This window comes from Bactrocera oleae, chromosome 2 (assembly GCF_042242935.1).
Source record: "Bactrocera oleae isolate idBacOlea1 chromosome 2, idBacOlea1, whole genome shotgun sequence".
Taxonomy (NCBI): Eukaryota; Metazoa; Arthropoda; class Insecta; order Diptera; family Tephritidae; genus Bactrocera; species Bactrocera oleae.
In genome coordinates this window covers 12,707,646-12,732,580 of record NC_091536.1, presented here as the reverse complement: position 1 = coordinate 12,732,580, position 24,935 = coordinate 12,707,646, and the positions used below count along the sequence as shown (strand labels likewise).

Sequence of the window (24,935 nt, the reverse complement as noted above, 5' to 3'; positions counted from 1 at the left end):
CTTTAATTTGTTTAGCTAAGCTATGTAGTTGTTGTTATTTTTGTTTTAGGCTTCATAAGCTATGTAGTTTTTGTTATTATACGCTCGCAACATGTTGCTACAGTGTATTATTGGTTTGTTCACTTAACGATTGTGTGTATCACCTAAAACTAATTGAGATAGATATAGAGCTATATTAATGTATGTAAATACCAGGTGTACCGGTATGACATTTTTTTTGTGAAAAAGAAATACTAATTCTCAATGGGAAAGTAGAAAAAGTGTATTCAAAGCTTTTTACACATTTTGACCGTCTTTCTGCCAATTTGTAGATACCAGGCCAATAGATATGTTTGTCTTTTGAAGCAAACCAATCAGACCCTTCTGGTCCCACCAAACACAGAGCATTGCCTTCTTACCGAATCGATCTGTTTTGGCAGTCGATGTTGATGATTGTCCCGCATTAACTCATGTTTTTTCCGTTTAGGATTTTTAAAATAAATCTATTTTTAATCGCCAGTGACAATTCGATGTAAAACTGGTTTTATTTCGTGTCTTTGAGGCAAAATTTCACAAGTGTTTTTCGGTTTTCCATTTGTCTTTCATTCAATTCATGTGGCATCCATTTTCCAAATTTTTTTATCTTTCTCATAGCTTTCAAACGCTCTGAAATTGTTTGTTGTGCAACATTTAACATGTCTGCCATTGGCTTTTGACTTTTGGCTTTTGATAGTATTATCTTCATCCAATATTGCTTGCAGTTCGGCGTCTTTAAACTTTTTTGGTTCTGTTCAAAAACTACTAAAAGTGCGATAAATCATTAAATATATATGTTAAACGCGTCAGATTTAATTTTAAGTGCGTGGCAACGAACACCTTTGGAGGAAACCACGTAACACGTTAGCCTCAATGTTGTAATGAAATAATGAAATTAATTGGATAATTTTCCTTAAAAATAATGTGGTTTAGCGTTGAAATTGAATGGAATCCGTCCAGACTTTGGTTTAAGCCCTTCTCCCTGAGATACTGATTTTCGATTCTCTTTCTGATATTTTCTTGGAAATATTCTCCTTCTTTGAAGAACCCAAACTACAAGAATATAAAATGTTCGGTTACACCCGAACTCAGCTCTCCCTTACCGGTTTTGTTTTAGGTTTCAGAATAAATTTATTTTGTTTACTTGGCTTATCAATATGAGTATCTACATTTGTATATGGTAGAATAGTATTTATGAGTATTGGAATATACTTTTCAGGGGCAAATAGGCTTCTCGTTGGCGTTCGGAAAAATTTAGATTCTTCATCATTTGTAAGTTTCACCGTGAGTTTTTTTTTTGGGTTAAAAAAATAATAATTTTCATATGAAGTAGATAAATCACGTATTTTTGTAACCTTGAGATATCTTTTGATTGCTCTAAATGCTCGAAATAAAGTTAGCCGAAAGCATTAAATTAAATATATACAAGTACGTTAGATGGAGAAGGATGTCAACCGAAAAACACGTTGTACATTTACTTGATAGAAGAAATTCTTCAGCCTATTAAATTCGTGGATATGGAAAAAGGAGTTTTGGCTTAAATCTGTCTGGGAGTTTGAGAGCTATTTCTCCGAAAATAGAATTACTTTTTGTGAGGTAAAATCTTTGCAATCCGCTCATCCTGTCGCTTGGCGTTTAACATTCCGCTAAAACCGTCAACAGAATAAGATCTATTCTAACCGCTCTCGCAACGAAACGCTTAGGCCAAAACTTCTTCTTCTTTTTTATTCAATTTAAAAATATACGAGCTTTGTTCAAAAAGTATCGTGAATTTTGAATTTTTTTATTTATGCCATTTTAAATGTCTAGTTAATTCTTAACCGCTGTTTTGCTTGGACGCGTTTGGGTTCTTCTTCGATTTTTACTTATTCCAAAAAATGGATCAAGGAATTTATATGAAATTTTGTGTGCCAACATAACGCAAGGAAACAATCGAAAATCGACATGGAGCCCGCGAAAATTCAAAATTCGCGATACTTTTTAATAAACCTTGTATGTACAAAATATATGTATGTTTCGGATTCTAAATTGTGAACCCAATAAAAAGTATAAATAAGAGTTGAATAGGCCTAATCTATTTCACTAAAGAGGAAAAGAAAAGACGAAGATTTTTTAATCTTAACGTTTATGATTTCTTATAATCTTAGATTAAATTTCTTATGTTTTAAAATTCTTTAAGCTTCTTGGTCAAAATGCTGAAAAACATCAAGTTTAACTCTACAAGGAGTAAGTCTTGAGTGATTAATTTTCAGAGTGTTACATACATACATATGTGTTACGATAACACTCATGTGACAACGGCAAGTATTACGAAAAGATCATTAATATTGAACTGCGGTAGCTTTTTCACTGGCTGTATACATTAGAACGGGACGTTTAACAGGAGGCCGTAAAAACGAAAAAATCGCATTTGCGGAAAATATTCTATTATAAATATTTGTTCGTCTGTTTTTGAGATATCGGAATCAAATTTAATACACAGGTGCATTTTAAGTACAATACTTAAAATTAAATAAAAAAGCACTGCTTTCTGATTTAATTTGTATTTAAATCTGAGCAATCGGTTATAAGGGAGATATATGCTATAAGCGTCCAGTTTTTGTTTGTACCATTGTTAAGTATATATTAGATGACCATTCCTCGAAAATATGTTTGTGCTCGTAGCTTATTATTTGAAAGCAGTACACCGGAAAATAATATAAAAAAAATCTCAATAATAGGTTGTAGGGGAGATATATGGTATTCTATAGTTGTTCGACCTGGCCGATTCCAACAAATGATCAATGCAATATTAAAATACATCTGTGTATTATATTTCATTCGAATATCTCAAAACCTGACGAACAATTTTTTATAATCCCTCAAAGCTAAACTTTGACTGAAAAATAGCTGGCTCGAAATCGATTTTAGACCCATAGTTTCTTAAGCAAAGTTATTCAGAATGAACCGTAAAACATTTTCCGCAGATGCGATTTTATCGAAAAAAATTCACCCACTCTAATATACAATACAAATATACATATGAACATATATATAATATGTACCATATGTACAATATGTCGGTAGATTCACGACATACATATTATACGCGTACATCATCCTTCGCGACATCCCATTTACGTGCCGCCACGCAATAATGCACTCAATGTTTGGTCGACCTCTGCTTCGCATAACCCCATTTTTTATCCTATATACTTATAGCATTTTATTTTTAAACCTCTTATTTCGGCTCATGTTTGACTCAAAGTACGTCCGCAGAGTGTGGTCAATGTTACAGTGCACTCTGCACGCTCGATGCAACGCACTTTGGATTATGTTCATGTAAGTGCTCAAAAAGTGAAAAGAGCCCACACTCATAAAATGCAATAGTGCTGCCTTTCACCTTTTCAAGTGCTGCACTCGTGGCAGGTGCCGCGTTTCATTTGTAATGACCATCATTAGTAAGTACAAGTTTATAGGGGGTCTCAATGGGAGGAACTCACTGAAGGTCATATGGCTTTGTCGAGGTCGGTTAAGTCGCTCAGTTTCAGTGAAAATACTGTGAGAAATGAAAGTTTGTCGGAGAAACTGAGGCTAGTAATTCGCCAAGTTTCATAAGGACTGGTCTTTGAGGAAAGATTTAACTAGTCACAATTTCTTGGGAATAGCAACCCTCATCAGGTACACCTCAGGTATGGACCTAATTATATGCAGCCGTCATCGTCAACGGTTACTAGTAGAGGTTGAGAGAACTGATTTTCTTCTGTCTCTACGAGTAATAGCTCTGGCTTTTAAAAGCAAAATATAATTTTATCGATACTCAGTCATGGACTTGTTTAAACCATATTAGCAACGAGCCTTATTGAAAACCCTTTTACATGAGTATATGTCTATTTATGGCTGTAAATCTATCAATGTTTTTATCTGTTGCAAATGTCTTTCTTTAAAGAGAGAGCACTTTCGCTGCTCACTGATGGGCAATTGGTTAAAATGCAGTATGGACAAACAAGTAAATGTTGTCAAATCCACCGTTTTATCAGTTGTTGTTGTTGGTCCGTTAAATTGCGTTTCCTCAAATTTTCAGTATCTAACGTTCAATGTTCGTTGTCGTCGATGTCATCTAACGGGAGGCCCAGAAAACGAGCTGTTTCGACGGGGTCGGACCATAGTGAGAAGGGTGTTAGATGAGTGGGGTTTGTTGGGCATGCAAAGAGGTGGTTAGTGTCATGCGGAGACTCATTGCACGCAGGACATGTGTTTGGTATGTCGGGGTCTATTCTGGATAAGTAGGATTTTAACCTGCTACAGTATCCAGAACGAAGTTGCGCGAGGGTCACTCTGGTTTCGCGAGGCAACTCGAGCTCTACGTCTGCTATGGGTGGTGGTTTGACTCGTATTACGCCATTCACTGAGAGGGAGTCTGTGAAGGTGTTCATGGCTCCACTGTGAATGGCGGACAGTGCCTGTCTGAAGTTCGTTGCGTCCAAAGTCCGGTCGGCGTACTGTCTGATGTCGACGTAATCAAGGAATGACCTCTTGATGTTCCTAGGAGGCGGTTCCGCTTCAAACAGGCGACTGCAGGGATGATTTCTGCGAAAACACCCCAGCAGAAACTGCTTGGAGAGGAGCTCATTATGTTCCTTAACCCGAAGCATAAGGGCCTCACTATGTAGGTGTTCAACAGGGGACATCAAGAGGCACCCCGTGATAGTCCGGAGTGCAGTGTTTTGACAAGTCTGAAGCTTCCTCGTCTGCGTTCTACATCCAGGCGACCAAATTGGTGATGCATAGTTTAAGACCGGCCAGCCAATTGCCTTGTATGTTGCCAGCAACGTTTCTTTGTCTTTTCCCCAAGAGCTGCCGGCAAGCGACTTGAGGATTTTGAGATGGTTGCTGTGGATTTAATGGGGGAGAATGTTAGGCTCCTTGCAGAGAAGAAGCGAGAAATATCGGAGAGGTAGCTGTCTACTTTTAAGCACATGCCATCGATTCCATTGCCCGACGTCAATATCGTGCAGTCATCAGCGTACGAGGTCACTGAAATTCCCGCTGGTGGCTGGGGGAGTTTCGAAATATAGAAATTAAACAGTAGTGGGGAGAGGACACCGCCCTGCGGAACCCCCTGTTTAATTTTTCTAAGTTTGGAGTTTTGACCTCGAAACAGTACGGATGAATGCCGACCGCTCAGGTAGTTCATGGTCCACCGCTTCAGCCCTGGAGGGAGCGTTGATTGTTCTAGGTCCTCAAGTAGCGTTGTGTGATTGACTGTGTCAAAAGCTTTTGAAAAGTTCAACGCTACGAGAATCGTCACCTCGCAGGGTGGCTTCTGGTTCAGGCCATGAACTATCTGGGCGTTAATTACGCTAAGTGCTGTGCACTTTTCGGAAGCCATGCTGATGGTCTGCTAGACTCAAGTGGTGAGTGAATAACGGGAGTAACAGGGCCTCAAGTGTCTTCACTACTGGAGAAAGGAGAGTTATCGGGCGATAAGACTCCCCTTTGTTGGCGGGTTTCCTAGGTTTCAGTAGTGGGACCACTCTTCCGACTTTCCACACATCGGATATTTGAAGAGTGGATATCGACAGGTTGAGGACCTTGGTGAGATAGTTTACTCCCGTTGGGCCTAGGTGTTTTGGCATCAGCATGCTTATTCCGTCAGGAACAATGGATTTAGACGATTTCGCCTTTTTGATGACACTCTGAATCTCCCCATCGGTGAAAGTAAGTGGTGCGCAGTTTTTTGGCATTTTGCTCAGTGTAAACTGCCGGCTAAAATAGCTCGCGCACTTCTTCGGGTCCGTGGAGGCAAGGCCATCGAATTGAATTTCAACCCGGTCGTCATATCTCCTCGGATTAGACAAGGCCTTGACAGTATTCCAAAGCTTACTCACACCGGTGGAAAAATTACAGGACTTCAGGTGCTCCACCCATTTTGTCCGCTTATGTTGGTTTACCAATTGCCGAATCTCCAAATTGAGATCCCTTATTCGGGGATCACAGGGATCGGCATGGCGTAAGGTGTCGCGCTCGTTTGCTAATACAGCTGCTTTGGCTGGGAAATTTTTCGGAGTTCCGCGATTCTTCCAGGCGGTATGAACCGAGCGGTAGCAGCAGCGATCACCTTGCGGAATTGACGCTCGCCAACGACGACGTGCGTAGGAATGGGTAGTGCGTTAAAGGTACTGTCATTAAATTCTGTGAAGCCGACACAGAAATATTATATTCTGACTAAATATTGCACATAAAAAAACTGTCGGTACGTTGGATGTCGGGTTATTTCACTCCTGACGGGCATAAAGTGAGGCAACTTTACAATAGTGTTTTACGGTGCTTAAAAGTCAGAACAGTGGACTTCACCCAGTGAACCTGCTATAAAGAAGGCGAAGAATGTTCTATTCACCGGAAAGATGATGGCCACCGTTTCTTGAGTCAAAACGCTCACAAAGCTTTACTCTGCAGAATTATTTAATTCGACCTGAATTGTAAAGATCGACCCATGACAACATGATTTGGAAACGAAACCTTTTTTGCAAAGCTCTAGAAATCGTATTTTTCAGACGGGTTAAAGAATTTGGAGCACCACTGTAAACAAGCAAAACACCCATTGCGTATTTTTTAGACGGCTTGAGGAATTGAAGCTGATTTGGAAATAAAGTTGAATAAATTATTTTTATTTTTAATACATTAACATTAGTATGTACATATGTAATATTATAATGAAAAATGTCCTTAAAAAATCTTGACCGTCTTATATGAGTTTATGTATTTTAATTCTAAAATTTTCGAAAAATATTACCGAAAACGAATAAAACAAAAGCAAAGAAGAACAACAAATCAACAAGCATCAAACTATTAGTTCCTTTACTCGAACAATCAAATCCTGTTTGTTCATTTTTGTAGGCACTTGCACATCAAAATGTGTTTTCAAAATATCACGCAACTGTGCAACAGTACAACTACCCAACGTATCATTGCTAGCCAACTGCTGCACATAGTTCAGTTGCTTCAAACTATCCGCATCGACTTTAGGTACTTTAGATGCATTTGCATCTGATGCATCAGTTGCTGCACGTTTTTTCGCTACCTCTACATCATCGCCGAATATTTCATTTAAGCGTGGTAAGATTTTTGCAATGCGTTCATCCTGTCGCTTGGCATCCGGCATTCCACTCAGACCCGAATTGTCGGTTTTTATATTTAAAGCCAAAGCAAGTATATTAGATTGCAATGCTTCGACAGTTGGATCAACAAGAAAATTAGACTGAAATGTTGTACGCAATTTACTGACAACCTTTTCAAAAACTTTCACACCTTCTTCGGGTGACTCATTTTGCATGCTATTCCAATTGGCAAAATCTATATTGCGTATGTGTTTGGCAAAAGGCAGATATATTATTTTGAAACCATCACCTGATAATAAGGGTTTGGATGTATCATCCTCTGCAGCAGTACCTTCCACGGGTATTAAGGCAACGTAACGTGGAATTGATTTGCGCTTACGCATAAATAAGCAAATAGCCATTTTATTTCGCTCCAAACATCGTTCCCAAAGTGCTCGAAATAGACATTTCGATCCGCTAACACCTTTCTCATCGGGATACATAAAGTTTTGTGGTTTATAATACCAATTTTCTGGCAATTCAGAAATCGGTTTAAAGCCAAGTAACATCATGCCCGGCGCATGCAAGTTTCGAACACGATTTATTTGCTCGGGTGTAATGCGTATACACATGTCGCCCAAATTAATCTCGTACCAACCACCACTTTGTTTAACTTGGTGCTCTTCAACAACTTCCATTGTTTCTTCAGACTGTTTACGCACCATAATAACACGCTTTTGGTGTACAATTGAATTGTCTTTCCGAAGTAACCGCACTTTTCGTGGCATGAAACGAGCTTTAAAATATTTATAGTAGAGGGCTGATAACGCCAAATCTGGACCCAGTGATAACTTGAAATGACCCAACGATCGCCTCAATACGTTTTGTCGCAACTTGCGATCAGATAATAGTGTACGCAATTCTTCCGGATTTTTCGCTTCAAAATCAGCAATATTTCCATCTGTAATAAATTGTGCTTATGAAATGCAACTTAAAACTTAAAAATTAATGTCTTACAAACCTTCAACCAGCGTTATAAATTCTTTATAAAATGGCTCATAATCAAATTCATCAACCATAGGTATCACTTGAAACTCGATTTCCTTGCCTTCTAGATCTTTAGCTTTTTGTAAGGCTCTTTGATATAAATTTGAGTTGAGTGGATGGGGCGTCGCTCTGTCAGTAAGATAAACCAATGTAGAAGAAACCAAATTATAGCCGGCATTTTCAAATAGATTTATACACAAACGTAGCATAACAGCAAAATCGGCATGCCCGCCATTTCCTACGATACCATAGTTGGCACCAAATTCGTGCTCAGCAGTTTCCATAAAGCGCAAGTAATGTTCTACTATTGATTTCGATAAATCACGGAGCGGTAAGAAAACCGCGCAATTTTGTGGCAAAACAATATTATCTAAACTACTAGCTTCGTAGGGATCCGGATTCATTTCTGTATTTGCAAATACAATACCAATTAAATCTTTACTATTTACAAGCAATCCAGATATTAACGCTTTGCGCACAATATCCAGTGCCTCAGCAAATCTCTCATACTCGGCGTAAAGATTAGCGTCCACAACGAATACCAACGCTTCGCGCCCTTTATAATTTGGTTTTCTTTCATCATCGTCATCCTCGCTGTCGCTAATTAAAACATCGAAATTCGGATTCCAATTTACATTTGAGGTGTAACTCGCCATTAATATGCCAGAAGTTGTTCACTTGTAAATGTTGTTTTGATGACCTTTACGATGGTTGTGACTGTTGTGAAATAATTTTAAACAAAGCAGTTTCGCAATTTGTGAATGTAACAAATTCGCACAGCCGGTTCTTTTGATAGCAATTCGATATCATCAACAAATTTTAACACATGATAATTCATCGAAAAACGCGATTGCTACGAATGTTCTTCCATGGCCTAAATGAGTACGGTATTAAATTGAAAATTATATGCCGCATTGTTTTTAACGCAGAAATCCATAACTATTTAAAACTTTATTTGATTAAAAAAGTAGTTTTCTTATAATTTTGAACAAATAAGACTTCATGCCATTTTTTGAAATAAAAGTTGAATGGCAACATTATAAACTAATCAAGTCGATTTTCAAGACTGAAAATAATCGATTCCTATTTTGGATATATATTTTAATATTTATCTTCAGGTTTAGGTTAAGTGTCTTTTTCTTTTGCAGATGCATAATGAAAGCATATAAATATATTATAATATTTTAACAAAAAATATTTTCCATCTCTAAGAAAAGATTTCGATACATATATATATCCACCGATTGGTTTTTAGCCAATTGTTAATCGACCGTCGTCACGAGCAGTAATCGTTTAAATCAGTGGAAAAGTTTTAAACATCTGAAAGTGCAAAGTGTGCCAAAAAGGGAAAAGTTTTACTGAATAAAAACCCTGTTCTGCTTTTTCTAACGCCACAAATACTAAACAGGGAAAATGAGTTCTAAATCGTATTTTGAGAATTCGCACGATGAAAGTGAAGGTGGAAAACTGTCCAGAAAAATAAAGGATTCGCCATTCATGATTATTGGTAAATGGAAGAACCTGAAGGTTTTACATAATTAATTATAGTTATAGTAGTTACTTGCCACGACGACGAAAAACACAAACTGATTGACATTACACAACAGTAACATTTTTAATGAAATGTACTGTATTTCACCTGTAATATAAATTAACCCAAAGTAGAGGATGCATTAGTCTGGCACTTGACCTTGACCATGCTTTGTGTCATACACGCATCAGAGAACGCCTGCAGTCTTTACGTTCTTTTTATATTACACAACACAACAATAATATAATGAATTGCGTGTGTATATTACTATATATTTTAGGAAATACATACTAAATGTATTTACTATTTAATTTGTAAAAACTTTCAAACAAAATAATGTGCTCTTATTTCCTGCGCGCCACTCTGAACATGCACTGACTAACGACTCTCAAAATGCGATAGCTGCAGACGAGGTCTTGCGTTTAAATAATTTTATTTTTTATAAGTGTTGATATCTAACGTTCAAAACTATATTGGTCATCCTCCAAAGTATATGCTCACCAAAGTCAACGTTTTACTAATCGACTGCTAATTTTGAAGAAATTCATAATGATGATGTAATACTCTTGCTCGCGCAATAATGAGTATTAATATATTTCAATTTTCGATAAAAGTGCATAGCTTTTCAATATGCACTTATAAAGACGATAATTGGGTGGATTTAAATCATTTTTATTTAATCTGTAAAAATTTGCAATTGTTGCTGTGCGAATTTTACCTAAGTTGTCCGTTTTTTTCGCTTTTCTTTTGCGTTGGCATGCACGCAGGCAGCTAGTGCTCAAATGATGAGAAATTCACATGGGTTTTTAATAAGTCTATATTATTCAATATACACCTCCATAGGGAACTCCTGTATTTTTAATATAATATGTGAATAGATCACAGTACAACAGGTTCATAATAAAAATCTCCACGGAAGTAAAATTATTCCCAATTTTTTTTTGCCACATGATCATTATTTTTATAGAGGACATATAGAATATACCTATAGCTGTGTAAGTTTGAAGTGTAGTGAAAAAGCGGAAACTACAATCTGATGAAATTATTAAGCTATGTGTGTGTAAATTAATTTGTATCAATTAAATGTTTGTGAGCACAAATAATTGGATATTTCGATTACTTTCTCTTAGTAGTTTTCTCTATAAAATTAAAATTGGTTTTTATTTGAGGTGAGCATATAAAAGTAAAATGCAAAGTAATTTCCTCGCTGCGACTTTTTCGAAAAATCATTTGTTTTTAAAGTGCACGTGTAGACAAAATTGAGTCCCTCCTCCCTACCTCAAATAGCTTGTGGAGTGTGCGAGTTGCAAAATGACTTACGTATGTACTATGTTCTATTTTTTTTTATTAACGTATCATAATTTACACAAGAATGCGAAAAACAGCAATGAAAATTTCCACGAAATCGCAAGCTTTATTGCATTTGAAAACTTGTTTATCTTCACAGCTGTTATTGTTTTTTTCTCTCTTGTTTTTTTTTTGCCACACACAAGCGAACGTTGTGTTTATCAATTAAATCATATTATTACATTTATTTATGATTAACAATTGTTTTCCATGAATTTATATTTGCAGGTTTGGCTGGTTTCGTAGCGGCTGGCATTATTGGTGCTTATAAATATAAGAACCGGGGCACAATGAGCACCAGTGTTTTCTTAATGCAACTTCGTGTTGCGGCGCAGGGAACCGTTGTCGGTGCGCTGACGTTGGGTCTCGGCTATAGCATGGCCAACGAATATTTATTTAACAAAACACCCAAAGACAAGTAATGCCAATTGTTGATTATGATATTTAGGAACTGTAATTAAGAGATTAATGTAATCATACACATACAAACAAATACATGTGTACAATTGCTTGTTATCTTAGCTGAGCACAAGTAATATTTATCAATATGTACACTTTGTCAGATTACATGCATATGTTCATAAATATGACAAATTGCCAATCAATTAACGCAACTTAGTTAATATGTAACAGATTTATATATTCATCAAATTTTTACCCTTTGTTAAATTTTCTTTTAATTTTATGTTTTTATTTCTCTCATTTTTTTATTCTAGTACAAAACAGTCTCAATAAAAATAAAACAACTCTTTTTACATATATGTACATGTATTCACAATGGCAAGCAAAATGTGTGCATCAAGGATTTGCTGCAAATTCTTACCAAACTGAAAACCTGGTTGAGAGCTGGGACTCTCATACTATAACAGTTACATAACATACATACTAAATATTTTCATACATAATTTTTAGCTAAATGATATTTACGATAATGATAATTACTACAGGTTAAGAATAAAAATGTTGTTGGATATGATAAAATCACTTTACTTAGGAATAATGACGGCATTACATTGCCTGTGATATGCAAACTAATAAATATAAAAGTTTACTGAACAGAGATGCTAAATAGCTAATATTGTAGTTTTGTAATGCTGAAATAAACTATTTATAAAAAAAAATACAAGAAACAAAAATTTTTCGTTAAACGATATTATAAATAAGCAAACGCTTACTTTTATGTATGATTATTTAAGTTAAATTTAATAAAAATTAAACAATAAAAGATGTAATAATTGATAACTGAAGAGTTTTTACCGTCATATAAGCATGTAGATGCTAATGGGTAGAATGTGACATATTGCTTACTGTCGCATATTAAGGGTAGCTAAATACCCACGATACAGCAACAACAACGGTAAAAACACCTACAGTATTTTCTACACCTATATCGAAAAAAAATCTTGGTATTTCCATTAGCCAGCCCTAACACTTTTGTTGGCTTCATATAATATGTAGACGTATATTTTAAGAATTTTCGATAAATAACAAATAGTAAATAGTTTTTAATCTTTTTCTAAAATCTGTTCTACTCATCTCAATGCGAGGATCTCCCAAGTTTTAAGCTGCACTTGAAATGAAAACTAACCCTTATGTCAGAAATACATTTGACAATTTGGAACAACACATTTGTTGTAAAAATCAAGTCAGTTGTGGGTATTACCAATATTAAAAAGTATTTCAAATTGAATTTATCGGTGTTAAGAGATTTGTATTCACTACACGAAGTACTGGACACTGAAAAAGTAAACATACCACCGCTTATTAAAAATTCAGTTGTCACGATGACGCATGCTAAAAATTACTAGAGCCGAGACGACCCTAGCAACAATGCGCGATAATGCTGTACAAATCAAGCAATACATATACAATATCAGTCGACACTATGTGTATTATTTGTGTTAGGAACTTGCTGATTATTCTATTTATTTTTTTATCCAATTTAAATAACCCGCTAAAGATTACTTACGCCATCATCATTGCACTATTGCTCAATAAATTTGAAGGAAAATTTTTGGTTTTTACTATTTATTTTATTTTTACCACAATCAATGTGGTAATTAAGTGTTAATATAATTAACAAACATAAATTTACATTTATGCGGTGGCCGATGTAGTGGCAGCGCCAGCGGCGGCAACCTCCTCCTTGATGCGATCCTTCTTGAGTGGACCCATGAATGCCAATTTGTCGGCTGGTGTCTGGAAACGACCATGACCCATCTTTGACGATGTGTCGATGAACTTGAGTTTGATTTGTTCCAAAGCAGAGCGTTTGGTGTGTTTCAACAAAGATTTGCGGAGTGTGAGCACACGCTTCTTGGAGCCAATGCAACAACCCTTGAGCATGACGAAGTCATTGGTGACCTCACCATAATGGGGGAAACCACCCATAGGTGTAATGCTCTTGTCGGTCAAATCGTACTCGGTGGAGGCGTTATTCTTGATGACCTGTAATGTTCGGAAATTACATTTAATTAGTAATATTTTTAAATTATTCACATTCATACATGTCTACGGGTTATGCAATCAGTCCTATCATTTGATTATCATTTTGGTATCAATAAAAAGTTTTGTTTGATGTCGGAACTTTATGAGTTTATCATCAAAGCAATCTAATAAAATTGAGATTATAATAGCAATTTTGCCCTACCTTGCCATCCTTGGTGTGGATTCCGGCACCGATGCGGTAGATCTTCTTGTTGATTTCGGTACGGTGATGGTAGCCCTTTTGACCGGCACGTGCGACGGTGAAGGACACACGAGATGGATGCCAGGCTCCAATACAAGCAACCTTACGCAGACCCTTGTGCGTCTTGCGTGGCAATTTCTTGGTGTGCCAACGAGCAGTGACACCCTTGAAACCTTTACCTTTGGTAACACCAACGCAATCAATCATCTCATCCTGTCCGAAGACATTGCTGACCTGCACAGGTTTCTCCAAGTTCTCGCGAACCCATTTAACCTTATCTTCGATAGAACCACCGTTCAATTGGATTTCCATGATATGCGCCTTCTTTTGGCGTTGTTTGATCAAACGGATCTAATTGAAGTAGAAAAGTGTAACATTGAAATTGAAAAGAGGTATAGTGTAAGAATGTACATATGTAAGTGTTAAATAATTTGAATTAGTAATGTCCGTGATATGGTTTAACTGTGCGGTTATCGCCTAAGCGGCTATGTACAGTTAGTGGAATATATCAAGGATCGCCAAGGGCAATTTTTTCTTCGACGTTGCGGTTATATAACTATGCATTGAACATCACAGCAAGACCGCCTTTTAGGAACCCTACATCAGATGCACTCATTCATCCGAAGACTGCAGTGTGCATCCGACGCCGTGTACCAAGGACGTCGCATATTTTATGAATATGATTAAATTTGTTTCATAATTACCTGTGAATGAGCAATAACGCGAATGACCTTGCAGTAACGGAGCATCTTGCGGAAGTCGTTTTCAATGCTCTTCTTGCCCAAGTCAACTTCCCATTTTTTGCTGGCTTTGGTGAAAGCCTTCTTCTTTGATTTGTACCTGAATCGAGGCAGATTGCATTCATCAAATACATATATCTATGCAGTTATAACGGATAGCGCAATTGAGTGCGTTTAGTGGAACAAATTTGCAGCCAGGGAGTTTGCTTTCAGCTCCATTGGGTGGGCGCAACACTCAACTTCTTTGCTATTGAGAATTTGACTGACATAAAAAAGAAAACAAAAAAGGAAGCCGACCTCATCGCAATGAAAGGCGAGCGGAGATCGATTCTTCCATGCCGTGCTCACGAAATTTCACATATCAGAATACCAAAAAACGAACTGAATTTTCGGTAAACAATATGGCGCTCACACGACTTGTACAGATTTTAAAAGCTCTCTCAGCAAGCTGATCCAAGAACTTTAAATTTAAATTATCTTTTTAGTAATATTCTTATATACAGCAAACAAATATTGAAAGACAGTTAAACAATGTTGATTTCTTTAAACTTTGATCAGAAGGAAGGCAGGCAGGGATGGTATAATATTGTATCTTCAAAAAAGTCAGTTACCATCTATCATCATTTTAAGCAAAAGAAATCAACACATGTTTATCAAGTAATCTAATTCCACTTAAAAAACACATTTTGAGGTTGTAATGAAGCTTAACATACCAGTTCTTGTAGAAACGACGACGGCACTCTTCCGATAAATGTTGTGCCCATACATTGACTAGAGCACGAAGACCATATGGAGTTTCAATGTAACCTACAGCTCCGACAACTATCATTGGTGGAGTTTCCAAAACAGTTACGGCTTCAACAACCTCCTTCTTATTGATCTCTGGAAGTAGAAAAATAGAAACATTAAAAACACGTGCTCATCAAATTTCCTTAATACAATTATGGTAGATAAATCAGTCCGCCCTAGTTATATTATAATCATGGATATCATTTGTGTTCTAACCATAAATTATTAACTTTTTATCATCATAGAAAATAAAGGCGTGTTAAAAATAGTTTTAAACTTACTGGATCCAGGACGGTCCGCTTCACGAACAATGTGGGTCATACCAGCTTTGTAACCAATGAAGCATGTTAAATGGACTGGTTTACTGGCGTCATCCTTGGGGAAGGCCTTAACCTTACCACGATGGCGGCATGACCGCTTCTTGGGGTAGAATGCCATAGAACCATGGCGAGGTGCAGAGAATTTACGATGAGACTAACAAAAATAAAATTAGAAAACTTAGATTAATATAAAACCTAAAAAACGAACAATTTGTTTCATTACATTTAAAACCACGTGTGCAAATAACTTTGCAGGTTAATTTGTTTTTATCTTATAAATTTTTATTAAGGAATATATAATCATCAAATTATTCACACTTCTTAACCACATTTATAAACTTAACAATCTATAAAAAAAAAAAAATAATTCTTACCATTTCTCAGAAAATATTTCGACGCTTCCTATCAGTTTGAGCGACGATGTCAGAAAGAAAGTATCGAGCAGTATTCGTTCGGGAAGTTGTAGAAGCAGGCTGCAGTTTACAAAAATTACAAACGAACAGTACTATGTGAAAGGCGACATCTGTGATCTGACTTTTTAAGCTTGTTACCTGTGTGAACCGTTTTAAATGTTGTGCTCTATCTTATATGTATAGAAATATCAGAAAACATTTATTGTAAGAAAAAGGTATTCCTCAAGCCTAACATATTAGTTCTTATATATAATTTTTCATAGCCATAATTTAACTTATTAATTTTGTATTACGCGTTATTATTAACTGAACAATCTTGGAACGTGATAATCTCTGGTATATGCAATAATAAAATTATAAAACATCGATTCTAAACTTAATTTAATAATGGAATTTATCTTTATAATAAAATATTATCGTATACTCAAGACTTTCAAAATGACTATGACCAGTTTACCGAGTTAGTCTCATACATTAGTATTATAATAGACTGGATTATATGATAATTTATATGCTATTTTATAAATTCAATAGCACGTAATATTATATACATATTAATTTTTTATATAAAAAAAATTTCTATGTTAAGTTTTTATTTGTAATTCATTGCAAATCTGTAATCGATCAGCTGATATCTATTTGAAATGACATAACCAACAATACCTTAACATACTACAATAATAAATTATATTTTTCTTTACAATATTTTCATTTTAAAGTTAACAACGTGATTTGTGGCCAACGATGTCGTCCTACAAATATAACGATTTAATTAAGTTGGGCACACAATATGCACGCCGGATGAATTTCCTTTCCAATCGCATTTTTGGTGAAGTCGCGCGTACAACCAATGAAAAGTCGATGAAGGTAGTTCGCATGTTCGCGGAGGAGCCGGTGCATAAGCGAGATTCGTTGAATAACTGGTATCCTCGACATGTAGAGACACATATTCTCATGAAAAATCTTCGTGCTTATGGCTTATTCCGTGACGAGCACGAAGATTTTAAAGAGGAAATGAAACGTTTGAGACGGCTACGTGGTAAAGCTGCACCAAAGAAGGGTGAAGGCAAGCGAGCGAAGAAATAGAGTACTTGTGTTTACTTTTTAAAATAAAGATATTTTTAGTTATATTTTGATCATTGTTTTATTAGAAGTTTAGCTTCGCCAATGAAAACCAATCCTTCATCCTGTTTACACTCATATTCTACTAAAGCAATTTTGCGTTCATTAACCAAACGAATAGTAATATTTACATCTTTACCCACACGACATGCATTGGGAAATTTAAACTTTTGACTTAAAACAATAGTACCCGGCCCAGGTATTTGTGAGCCAATTATGCCAGCCACAATGGCATTGAGGAAGGCACCATGAACTTTACGTTCGTTTATTGATGTGTCTGTAGAATGTATAGGATTGTAATCGGCGGTAAGCGTAGAAAATTGATCTAGTTCTTCCTGACTGAACCTTTTGACTACAGTAATCTCTCTGCATTTAGTTGGTACTTGACTATTAAAGCGTTTTAAAAGTTGCAAGTACATTTTTAAAATCGACTACCTCCTCTATACGCGATCCAAAATCTTCACAAAACAATGCCGAGATATTCTTTACTCTCTGATCTGTGCTTTTGTTTCGCAGTTGTGTAATTTTTTTTAGCAAGCTGGGTATGGCAATTAAAATTTTTTGTTCTTGTGTACAGGAGTCCGCCGTGAGTAGCTGATATAATAGAGCTATGCAATTAAGCTGTATGTCGGCTGCTTCTGTTAAGTCAAGTAGTTTCCTTATTTGCTCGAAGATCTCGAAATTTGTAATAAATTTAAATGCTTCAGGATCTAAGAGATAAAAATTGTGTCTAGTTTTTGGTAGAATTTTTTAAAAAGTATTATTACCTATGCATATGTTACAATAACCGGCAATAGCATGTAATTGTAAACGTTCATTTGGACTCTTCATGCAGTCTTCAAATACGTCTAAGGCACCAGATTCGTTTATATACTTCCAATTTATTGGATCATAAGCAAAATTAGCCAAATTAGCAGTCACCTGTTCCTTAGCCTCTAGAAATTCTAAGGTAAATTGTTTGAAACGTTCTAAGCTATATGTCTCACCAATGTTAGTAGTGGTGTGATATTCTTCTACCAGATGTTCAATGTAATCAGGACGTGGTATTCCTCCCTCAGGTGTACGTCGTTTTAGATGAGCATGACTAGAAAACATGGTACGCTATAGCTACAACGGTAGGACCATCGGCATCTGTAAAATTTGGTATTAGGAAACATTAATCAATGTACAACTTAAAAGTGGGCAATGTCACAGTAATGCTGACACTTTCTCTTAAAGTAACACTAATGTGGACAAGTAGAAATGTTGCTACTAAAATATGGAATATAAAACTTTTATTATCAAATATTCTAAAATGTATCTTAAAATTGTATATATGATTTAAATAAAGACAATATTTATTATTTATTTACTTTATAAGCTGTATACATCTATTTGCACAGCTCTGCCACCTATTTTCTAAATTAAATAACGCTGAATCTGAATTCATTTTCTATAGACATCAAAAAGTTAAGTTTTTTTAAATAGTGGTATCGGGAAATAACTACGGTATTGTTAAAACTTAGTCATATTACAGCCAATCGGTGTGGGATTTCATCTCATCATTTGTCTAACAACAACAAATAACTACCGCCCACTTAAAGCATATCGATAAGCAATAATAAATCGATTGTAGTTGGTAATTTTGATTATTATTATTAATTATTTTTTATTTATAAATGTATTAATGAAAGAACTTGAATGCAATACTTTAAAAGTCTTGTTGGCTTTAATTAAATATTTTATGCTAACAAAGATTTTTCAAATGTATTTATTACCAGCGCCGAGTAAATGTTTAACGGCGTTAAAATTGATTCCGCGGTCATATGGTACTGACAGGTTATGACAACAGCAGCAGGCAATATTTTGTTCAACCGTCAACGTAGAAATAAAAAGTGTACTTTTTTCTTTGATGAAGTAATTAAATGCTAAAGTGAAACGTAATTAAATGACAAATTTATTTAAAAAAATTGTATTGTATATGCGAAGAGGATACGAAAACTTAAGGATTATAGCCACAAATTAGATATATTGCTAAAAAATAAAGAGAAAGGAAACAAAAATGTTTCGGAGTAGAAGTTGGTTTGGTGGAAACTGGAACCGCCCAAAGAATCGTCTTTCATTGGATCACCTTAAGTACCTGTACAGTATATTGGAAAAGAATACCACTGTTTCCGAAAGCAATCGTGGTCTCTTAGTGGAATCACTGCGCTGTATTGCAGAAATACTTATCTGGGGCGATCAGCATGATTCTTCTGTGTTTGAGTGCGTAACGAAATCATTTTACATATATTTATATATAGTACAGATTTGTGTACAAAGTGTGCTGCTAAATAATTATTTTAATTTTTTTGCAGTTTTTTTCTTGAGAAAAACATGCTGTCCTACTTTTTACATATAATGCGCCAAAAAAGCGGTGGCTCGAGTTTTGTTTGTGTGCAACTATTGCAAACATTAAATATTTTATTTGAAAATATACGAAATGAGACATCTTTGTGTAAGTATCAATGCTTCAGCAAGCATAACATAAATAAGTGGGTCACTTACAGAAATGATTTGTTTTGTTTTTATAGATTATCTTTTGAGCAACAATCATGTCAATTCTATAATTGTGCACAAGTTTGATTTTTCTGATGAAGATGTAATGGGTTATTACATTTTATTTCTAAAGACGCTCAGCCTTAAACTTAATACGCATACCATACATTTCTTCTATAACGAAGTAAAAATGAAATTTTAATATTAAAAATTATTTAGCATTTTTAAATATTTATATTGTTTTCTAGCATACCAATGATTTTCCACTATATACAGAGGCTATAAAATTTTTTAATCACCCAGAATCTATGGTTCGAATAGCAGTCCGCACGATTTCGTTAAATGTATATAAAGTACAGAATGCCAGTATGTTGCGGTTTATTAGAGACAAGTATGTACTTATGAAATTTGAAATATATGTGATAATATAAAATGTGAATAATTGCTTTTACAGAACCGCTGCGCCTTATTTCAGCAACTTAGTTTGGTTTATAGGCAAGCATATTTTAGAACTGGATACCTGCGTTAGGACTGACATTGAGTAAGTACATGACTCTTAATTTTGTTTGAATAAATAAATAAATAATTAAATTTCATTACGCAGTCATCAGTCGAATCAGAAGCTTTCAAATTTAGTCGCCGAACATCTAGATCATTTACATTACCTAAACGATATTTTATTACTCGAAATAGACGATTTAAATGCGGTACTTACCGAACATCTGTTACACAAACTATTCGTACCGCTATATATATTCTCACTCACGCCTGCGCCACCGCCAACATCACTTGCGGTGGTCACACAAAATCTCGCTGCAGTCCTAAATCGTCCTGTAGATATTGATATACAAGAAATCAATAATCCGCGTGTTTCATCAATTGTCGCATTGTACTTGCTGTCACTGGTATTCTTAGTTATTACACATGCACCGCTGGTACATGCGCTTGCCTGGGTCATACTCAATGGTGATCACAGTGTGTTTAAAGAGGGTGCAGCTGAAATATTAAATGCGTATGTGGAGCACCGTTTAATTATTGTACCGGGTTTTGGTGAGCCACGTGAAAGTTTGGAGCAAGCGTTGGAGACTGTCGGTGCCAACTCAACAAGCCATAGCTATGATACTGACAACCTAAATACATTAGAAGCATCAAATGCCACGAGTAGCGTGCTTGATGCAGCTGTAACAAATGCCACAGCAACCACATCCAATACAATCACCACCGTTGAGGAATGTGCAGCAAGCGATATGTGCAGAATTTCGTTGGAGACCGCTAGTGTTGCGGCGCAAGCTGTATTAAATAATGCCAAATTGGCGAACATCACCGATGAGGAAAAGGAAAAAATACAAAAGCTTGCGCAACCTACGCGCGCATTTAATGAGTTGAATCGTCCATTCTTGGAAATGGTACTGTCAGCGTTGGATTGTACGGAGAATGATTATTTGGCACTTTTGTCCTTATGCCTCATATACGCAATGGCTTACAACAGGGGTGAGCATTCTTGAAAATTTAAACAACAACAAATTGTTGCCCATATTATTACATGTTTAATTTGGTAGTTTGCATTCATCTAAACGCCTTTTAACAAACGCTAAATCAACTTACTAATGCACTTATTGTTCATCATTATTTTCTACTTTTTCATTTGTAATGCTATCCATTTCAAAATAAACTCGAATGGTGATGTGTTTCTCACTACTACTATATATGCTTCATAAACCAACACTGTAGATGGTATGTAAGATTCTCAGTTCGTTTTTATATATACATATATGTATATATGTATATGCATCTGTATATTTCATCAATTTAATATTATTATACAAAAATAAATGTGCAGCCAATTCCAATTAATTTTAACTAAAATAACACTTTCCATTGTTTTTTCTCGGATATATGTAGGTGTCAAAAACGATTGGTTTGAACAAGTACTCTCCCAAACAGCCAAAGGACCGTACAGCTACAAGACAGAGCTAATAGAACGCTTGCTGCACATAATTACGTTATCGAATCAGCCTTGTATGGATGCTTAAAAAATAATTTTTTTGAAATTTAACTTTTTTTCTAATATACATATACACATACATTATTTTTTTTTTTACCACCCACAGCCTGCCGCATACGTCTCATAACCATTGAGATTGCGCTACAATTGCTCATCACGTTTACTAAACCGTATACGGACGACGCTTGTATCACAGAGGCACAGCGTGATGCACTGTTTTCCGCACGTAACCAGTCTATGGTGGTATTGCGTAATTTCTATAAGTCTGAAGATATATTTCTCGATCTGTTCGAGGATGAGTTCAATGAGATGCGCAAAACAAATTTGAATGTTGAATTTCTATGTATGGATTCAACGATACTGCTGCCACCGACCGGCACACCACTGACGGGTATCAATTTCACACGTCGCCTGCCCTGTGGCGAAGTAGAGAAGGCACGTCGCGCTATACGTGATTTCTTTCTGCTACGCAAAACGTGCCAACAATTTTTGAATGAAAAAGAAACCTTGCTGCCGTTAACGAACACAATGAATCTGGTGCAGGTGGATAATGTGCTCGATTTAAGTTAGTGTCATATAATATTAGAAGTTTCTGTAACAATTTGTTTTTTCCACTTTAATCATTTTTTAATTGTAGATAATAGCGATTTAATTGCCTGTACTGTTATCACTAAGGAGAGCACTAAACAGCGACGCTTTCTCGTCATCGATTCGCTGCAACTAATACTCGTTGAACCAGATGCCAAATTGTTGGGTTGGGGTGTGGCTAAATTCGTTGGCTTCCTGCAGGATGTCGAAGTGGTTGGTGATAAAGACGATTCGCGCTGCCTGCACATTACGGTACATCGTGGCGGCGCGACGCACAATCGTACACCGCTGCTGTCGGCGAAATTCCTCTTTGACGATCACATACGTTGTATGGCAGCAAAGCAAAGACTGACCAAGGTGCTTTATACATTTTCATAATTTCATAAAATTTTTTCTACTAAACATTAACGCTCTTTTTTTAGGGCCGCAGCAAGGCGCGTCAGAAGAAAATGTACCAAATCGCGCAGCTAATTGAAATGCCTGGCCAAGTGATTGACTCGCCTGTTTATGCGGTGGCTGGTTTACGCGCGGGTAGCGTTGCAAGCAACAGTTCGCGTTCTTCGCGCGACCATCGTCCCATATTGTCGACGACAAACCGTGTGCCCGGCTTTGCTGCGGCGTTAAAGCGCGACACCAATAATGCTGGTGGCGTGTGCCGCATACAAATGGCGCAGAATCGCTCTATTGAGGGGTTAGTCGCATATATTTTTAGATAAGTTAAATTTGCTTATCACTAATTCTGTTTAGCATACGAAATGAGAGCACCGGCCGTCCGCGTCGTCGCAATTCCAATTCCAGTTCACATTCGTCGACGTCGCAAAATCGCGATGCAAACTCTTCACCAGGTCGTGAGCATACGCCGCGCAGCTCGCGTGCTAATTCACAAAGTCGTGGCGCAACACATTCACGTGACAACAGTCCGCGCATGCCCAGACCGCGGTTAGGCATTTCCTGTCATTTCCAAGCTGTCAATATATTAAATCCATTTTTTTTTATTGCAGTTCTGAGGAGATTCCGCTCGAGGACTTTCAACATTCGCGCAACAACAGTCCACACTCGCGTGCCAATTCCTCACATCTTAATACACCGACGCGTGCGCATACGCCATCACGTGCGCTAAATTATGAACCGATTGCTGTAACGGTGCATAATGGCACACCGCACGATACACATTCCCCAGCAGCGCATCATGCCACGCAGCTGAGTGTTCCAATTGCCAAAGAAGTTTTAGTGCCCGTCGCCAGTTCCGAAGAAACCTCATTTATTGGCAATGAGGAAGCCGCTAGCAGTGAGCAACGACGCCGCGGCATTATTGAAACAGTATAAAACAATTAACAGTATATTTTTCTGTTTATACGAGCATAAAAATTAATATCCGTTAATTGTTTGAAATTACGTTGAATTTCGAACTTGTTGTACATACGTATGTGGTAAAGAAAAAATGATGTAGCAAAGATTTGTTGAAATTTGTACTATCAACGTATACTTTTCTTGTGTCAAAAAAATTGCTTTCCGTGTAATTTGGTTTTAGTTATTAAGCAACTCATGTTAAATGCAAATTGTGACTAATATTAATTGTAGGGTATTTGATGACATTTAAAATAAATAAATTTTTTGGTTTGTTTAGTTTTATAAGTTGAGTTTTTATCAAAATAGGGGGAAACACTAATTATGTAGATTATGAGTAAAAGCAAAAATTAAAGTTAAATTACTTGTTTAAACAAAAATGTATAAAGTATGTTGTGTATTTTATAATATGCGCTGAAAGATTTTGAAAAACACTGAAACGATGTTGTTGTGGTTGAAGCGGCAGAAATAGTCTCTTAATAATTTTGAGGACTGCTGCCGAGTTGAGTGCTGGGTTGCAGATAATGCGTTAAAGAAAAAATTGAATTACCATTTGAATTAAAAAATATTTTTTTTTATTTTATAATCTCGAAAATCCTAATTGAAAAAATTTTAAATTTTTAATCCCAAAAATCGGATTGAAAAAATAATTTAATTCCAAAACCGGATTAAAAATTTACTCTTAATTATTAATGGTTTTTCTTTAATTTAATTATTAATTTTTTTTATTTTAATTTTTTTTTTATAATAATTTTTTTTTTATTTTAAATCCCTTTTTTTATTTTAAACTCTTTTTTTTTAATTTTTTTTTTATTATTTTTTATTTTAAATTCTTTTCTTTTTTTATTTATTTTATTTTAAATTCTTTTTTTTTTATTTATTTTATTTTAAATTCTTTTTTTTATTTATTTTATTTTAAATTCTTTTTTTTTTATTTATTTTATTTTAAATTCTTTTTTTTTATTTATTTTATTTTAAATTCTTTTTTTTTTATTTATTTTATTTTAAATTCTTTTTTTTAATTTTTATCTTTCTTTATTTTTAAATTGTAATGTATTTTTATTTTTTATTTGTTTTTTAAATATGTAATTTTTAATTAATTTTTTTTTTATTTTAAATCCCTTTTTTTATTTTAAACTCTTTTTTTTAAATTTTTTTTATTTTTTTTTATTTTAAATTCTTTTCTTTTTTTATTTATTTTATTTTAAATTATTTTTTTTTTATTTATTTTATTTTAAATTCTTTTTTTTTTATTTATTTTATTTTAAATTCTTTTTTTTAATTTTTATCTTTCTTTATTTTAAATTTTTTTTTTAAATTGTAATGTTTTTTAATTTTTTTTAAATATGTAATTTATAGTTAATTTTTTTTTATGTTTAATTTTTA

The 24,935-nt window shown here is 35.2% G+C and overlaps 6 protein-coding genes, 1 long non-coding RNA gene and 1 other non-coding gene across 9 annotated transcripts; 4 read left to right on the top strand and 4 right to left on the bottom strand.

Annotated features, from left to right (window-relative positions):
• Window positions 1–6,644: 6,644 nt before the first annotated feature.
• Irbp (Inverted repeat-binding protein) lies at window positions 6,645–9,117 on the bottom strand. The gene is made up of 2 exons (XM_014237233.3): window positions 8,116–9,117; window positions 6,645–8,055 (listed from the first exon to the last, which is right to left on the bottom strand). Exons 1-2 carry the CDS (start codon window positions 8,795–8,797, stop codon window positions 6,839–6,841), a joined length of 1,899 nt encoding a protein of 632 aa, XP_014092708.2. The 5' UTR covers window positions 8,798–9,117; the 3' UTR covers window positions 6,645–6,838.
• Window positions 9,118–9,393: 276 nt separating this feature from the next.
• Window positions 9,394–12,261, top strand: LOC106619220 (HIG1 domain family member 1A, mitochondrial). Its single transcript, XM_014237232.3, has 3 exons — window positions 9,394–9,648; window positions 11,248–11,437; window positions 11,736–12,261. The coding sequence occupies exons 1-3, from the start codon at window positions 9,555–9,557 to the stop codon at window positions 11,752–11,754; spliced, it is 303 nt and encodes a 100-aa protein (XP_014092707.1). The 5' UTR covers window positions 9,394–9,554; the 3' UTR covers window positions 11,755–12,261.
• Window positions 12,262–13,030: 769 nt separating this feature from the next.
• Window positions 13,031–16,088, bottom strand: RpL3 (ribosomal protein L3). 2 transcript variants are annotated; one of them, XM_036378142.2, is made up of 6 exons: window positions 15,932–16,088; window positions 15,519–15,711; window positions 15,162–15,330; window positions 14,413–14,548; window positions 13,670–14,059; window positions 13,031–13,467 (listed from the first exon to the last, which is right to left on the bottom strand). In XM_036378142.2, the coding sequence occupies exons 1-6, from the start codon at window positions 15,932–15,934 to the stop codon at window positions 13,117–13,119; spliced, it is 1,242 nt and encodes a 413-aa protein (XP_036234035.1). In that variant the 5' UTR covers window positions 15,935–16,088; the 3' UTR covers window positions 13,031–13,116. The 2 variants fall into 2 exon arrangements, with proteins under 2 accessions (XP_036234035.1, XP_069965465.1); XM_070109364.1 differs by lacking the exons at window positions 13,031–13,467; window positions 13,670–14,059; window positions 14,413–14,548 and adding an exon at window positions 14,595–14,908.
• On the top strand, window positions 15,306–15,606 carry LOC138857241 (uncharacterized). Its single transcript, XR_011396313.1, has 2 exons — window positions 15,306–15,394; window positions 15,483–15,606. It is a non-coding gene; the product is annotated as an uncharacterized lncRNA (long non-coding RNA).
• LOC118683798 (small nucleolar RNA U43) lies at window positions 15,400–15,480 on the bottom strand. The gene has a single exon (XR_004979673.1). It is a non-coding gene; the product is annotated as a small nucleolar RNA U43 (small nucleolar RNA).
• A 520-nt stretch (window positions 16,089–16,608) lies between the features above and the next one.
• LOC106619224 (uncharacterized) lies at window positions 16,609–18,605 on the bottom strand. The gene is given in 5 exon segments (XM_014237235.3): window positions 16,609–17,487; window positions 17,489–17,802; window positions 17,860–18,027; window positions 18,079–18,223; window positions 18,445–18,605. Coding segments are annotated over 4 exon segments (972 nt in total). The 5' UTR covers window positions 18,188–18,223; window positions 18,445–18,605; the 3' UTR covers window positions 16,609–17,106.
• mRpS33 (mitochondrial ribosomal protein S33) lies at window positions 16,715–17,100 on the top strand. The gene has a single exon (XM_014237234.3). The coding sequence runs from the start codon at window positions 16,715–16,717 to the stop codon at window positions 17,054–17,056; it is 342 nt and encodes a 113-aa protein (XP_014092709.1). The 3' UTR covers window positions 17,057–17,100.
• A 332-nt stretch (window positions 18,606–18,937) lies between the features above and the next one.
• On the top strand, window positions 18,938–23,837 carry ema (C-type lectin domain containing ema). The gene is made up of 12 exons (XM_014237241.3): window positions 18,938–19,336; window positions 19,429–19,568; window positions 19,645–19,793; window positions 19,858–20,000; window positions 20,064–20,150; window positions 20,214–21,100; window positions 21,512–21,628; window positions 21,721–22,179; window positions 22,252–22,559; window positions 22,625–22,893; window positions 22,950–23,141; window positions 23,204–23,837. Exons 1-12 carry the CDS (start codon window positions 19,134–19,136, stop codon window positions 23,526–23,528), a joined length of 3,279 nt encoding a protein of 1,092 aa, XP_014092716.2. The 5' UTR covers window positions 18,938–19,133; the 3' UTR covers window positions 23,529–23,837.
• Window positions 23,838–24,935: the final 1,098 nt, after the last annotated feature.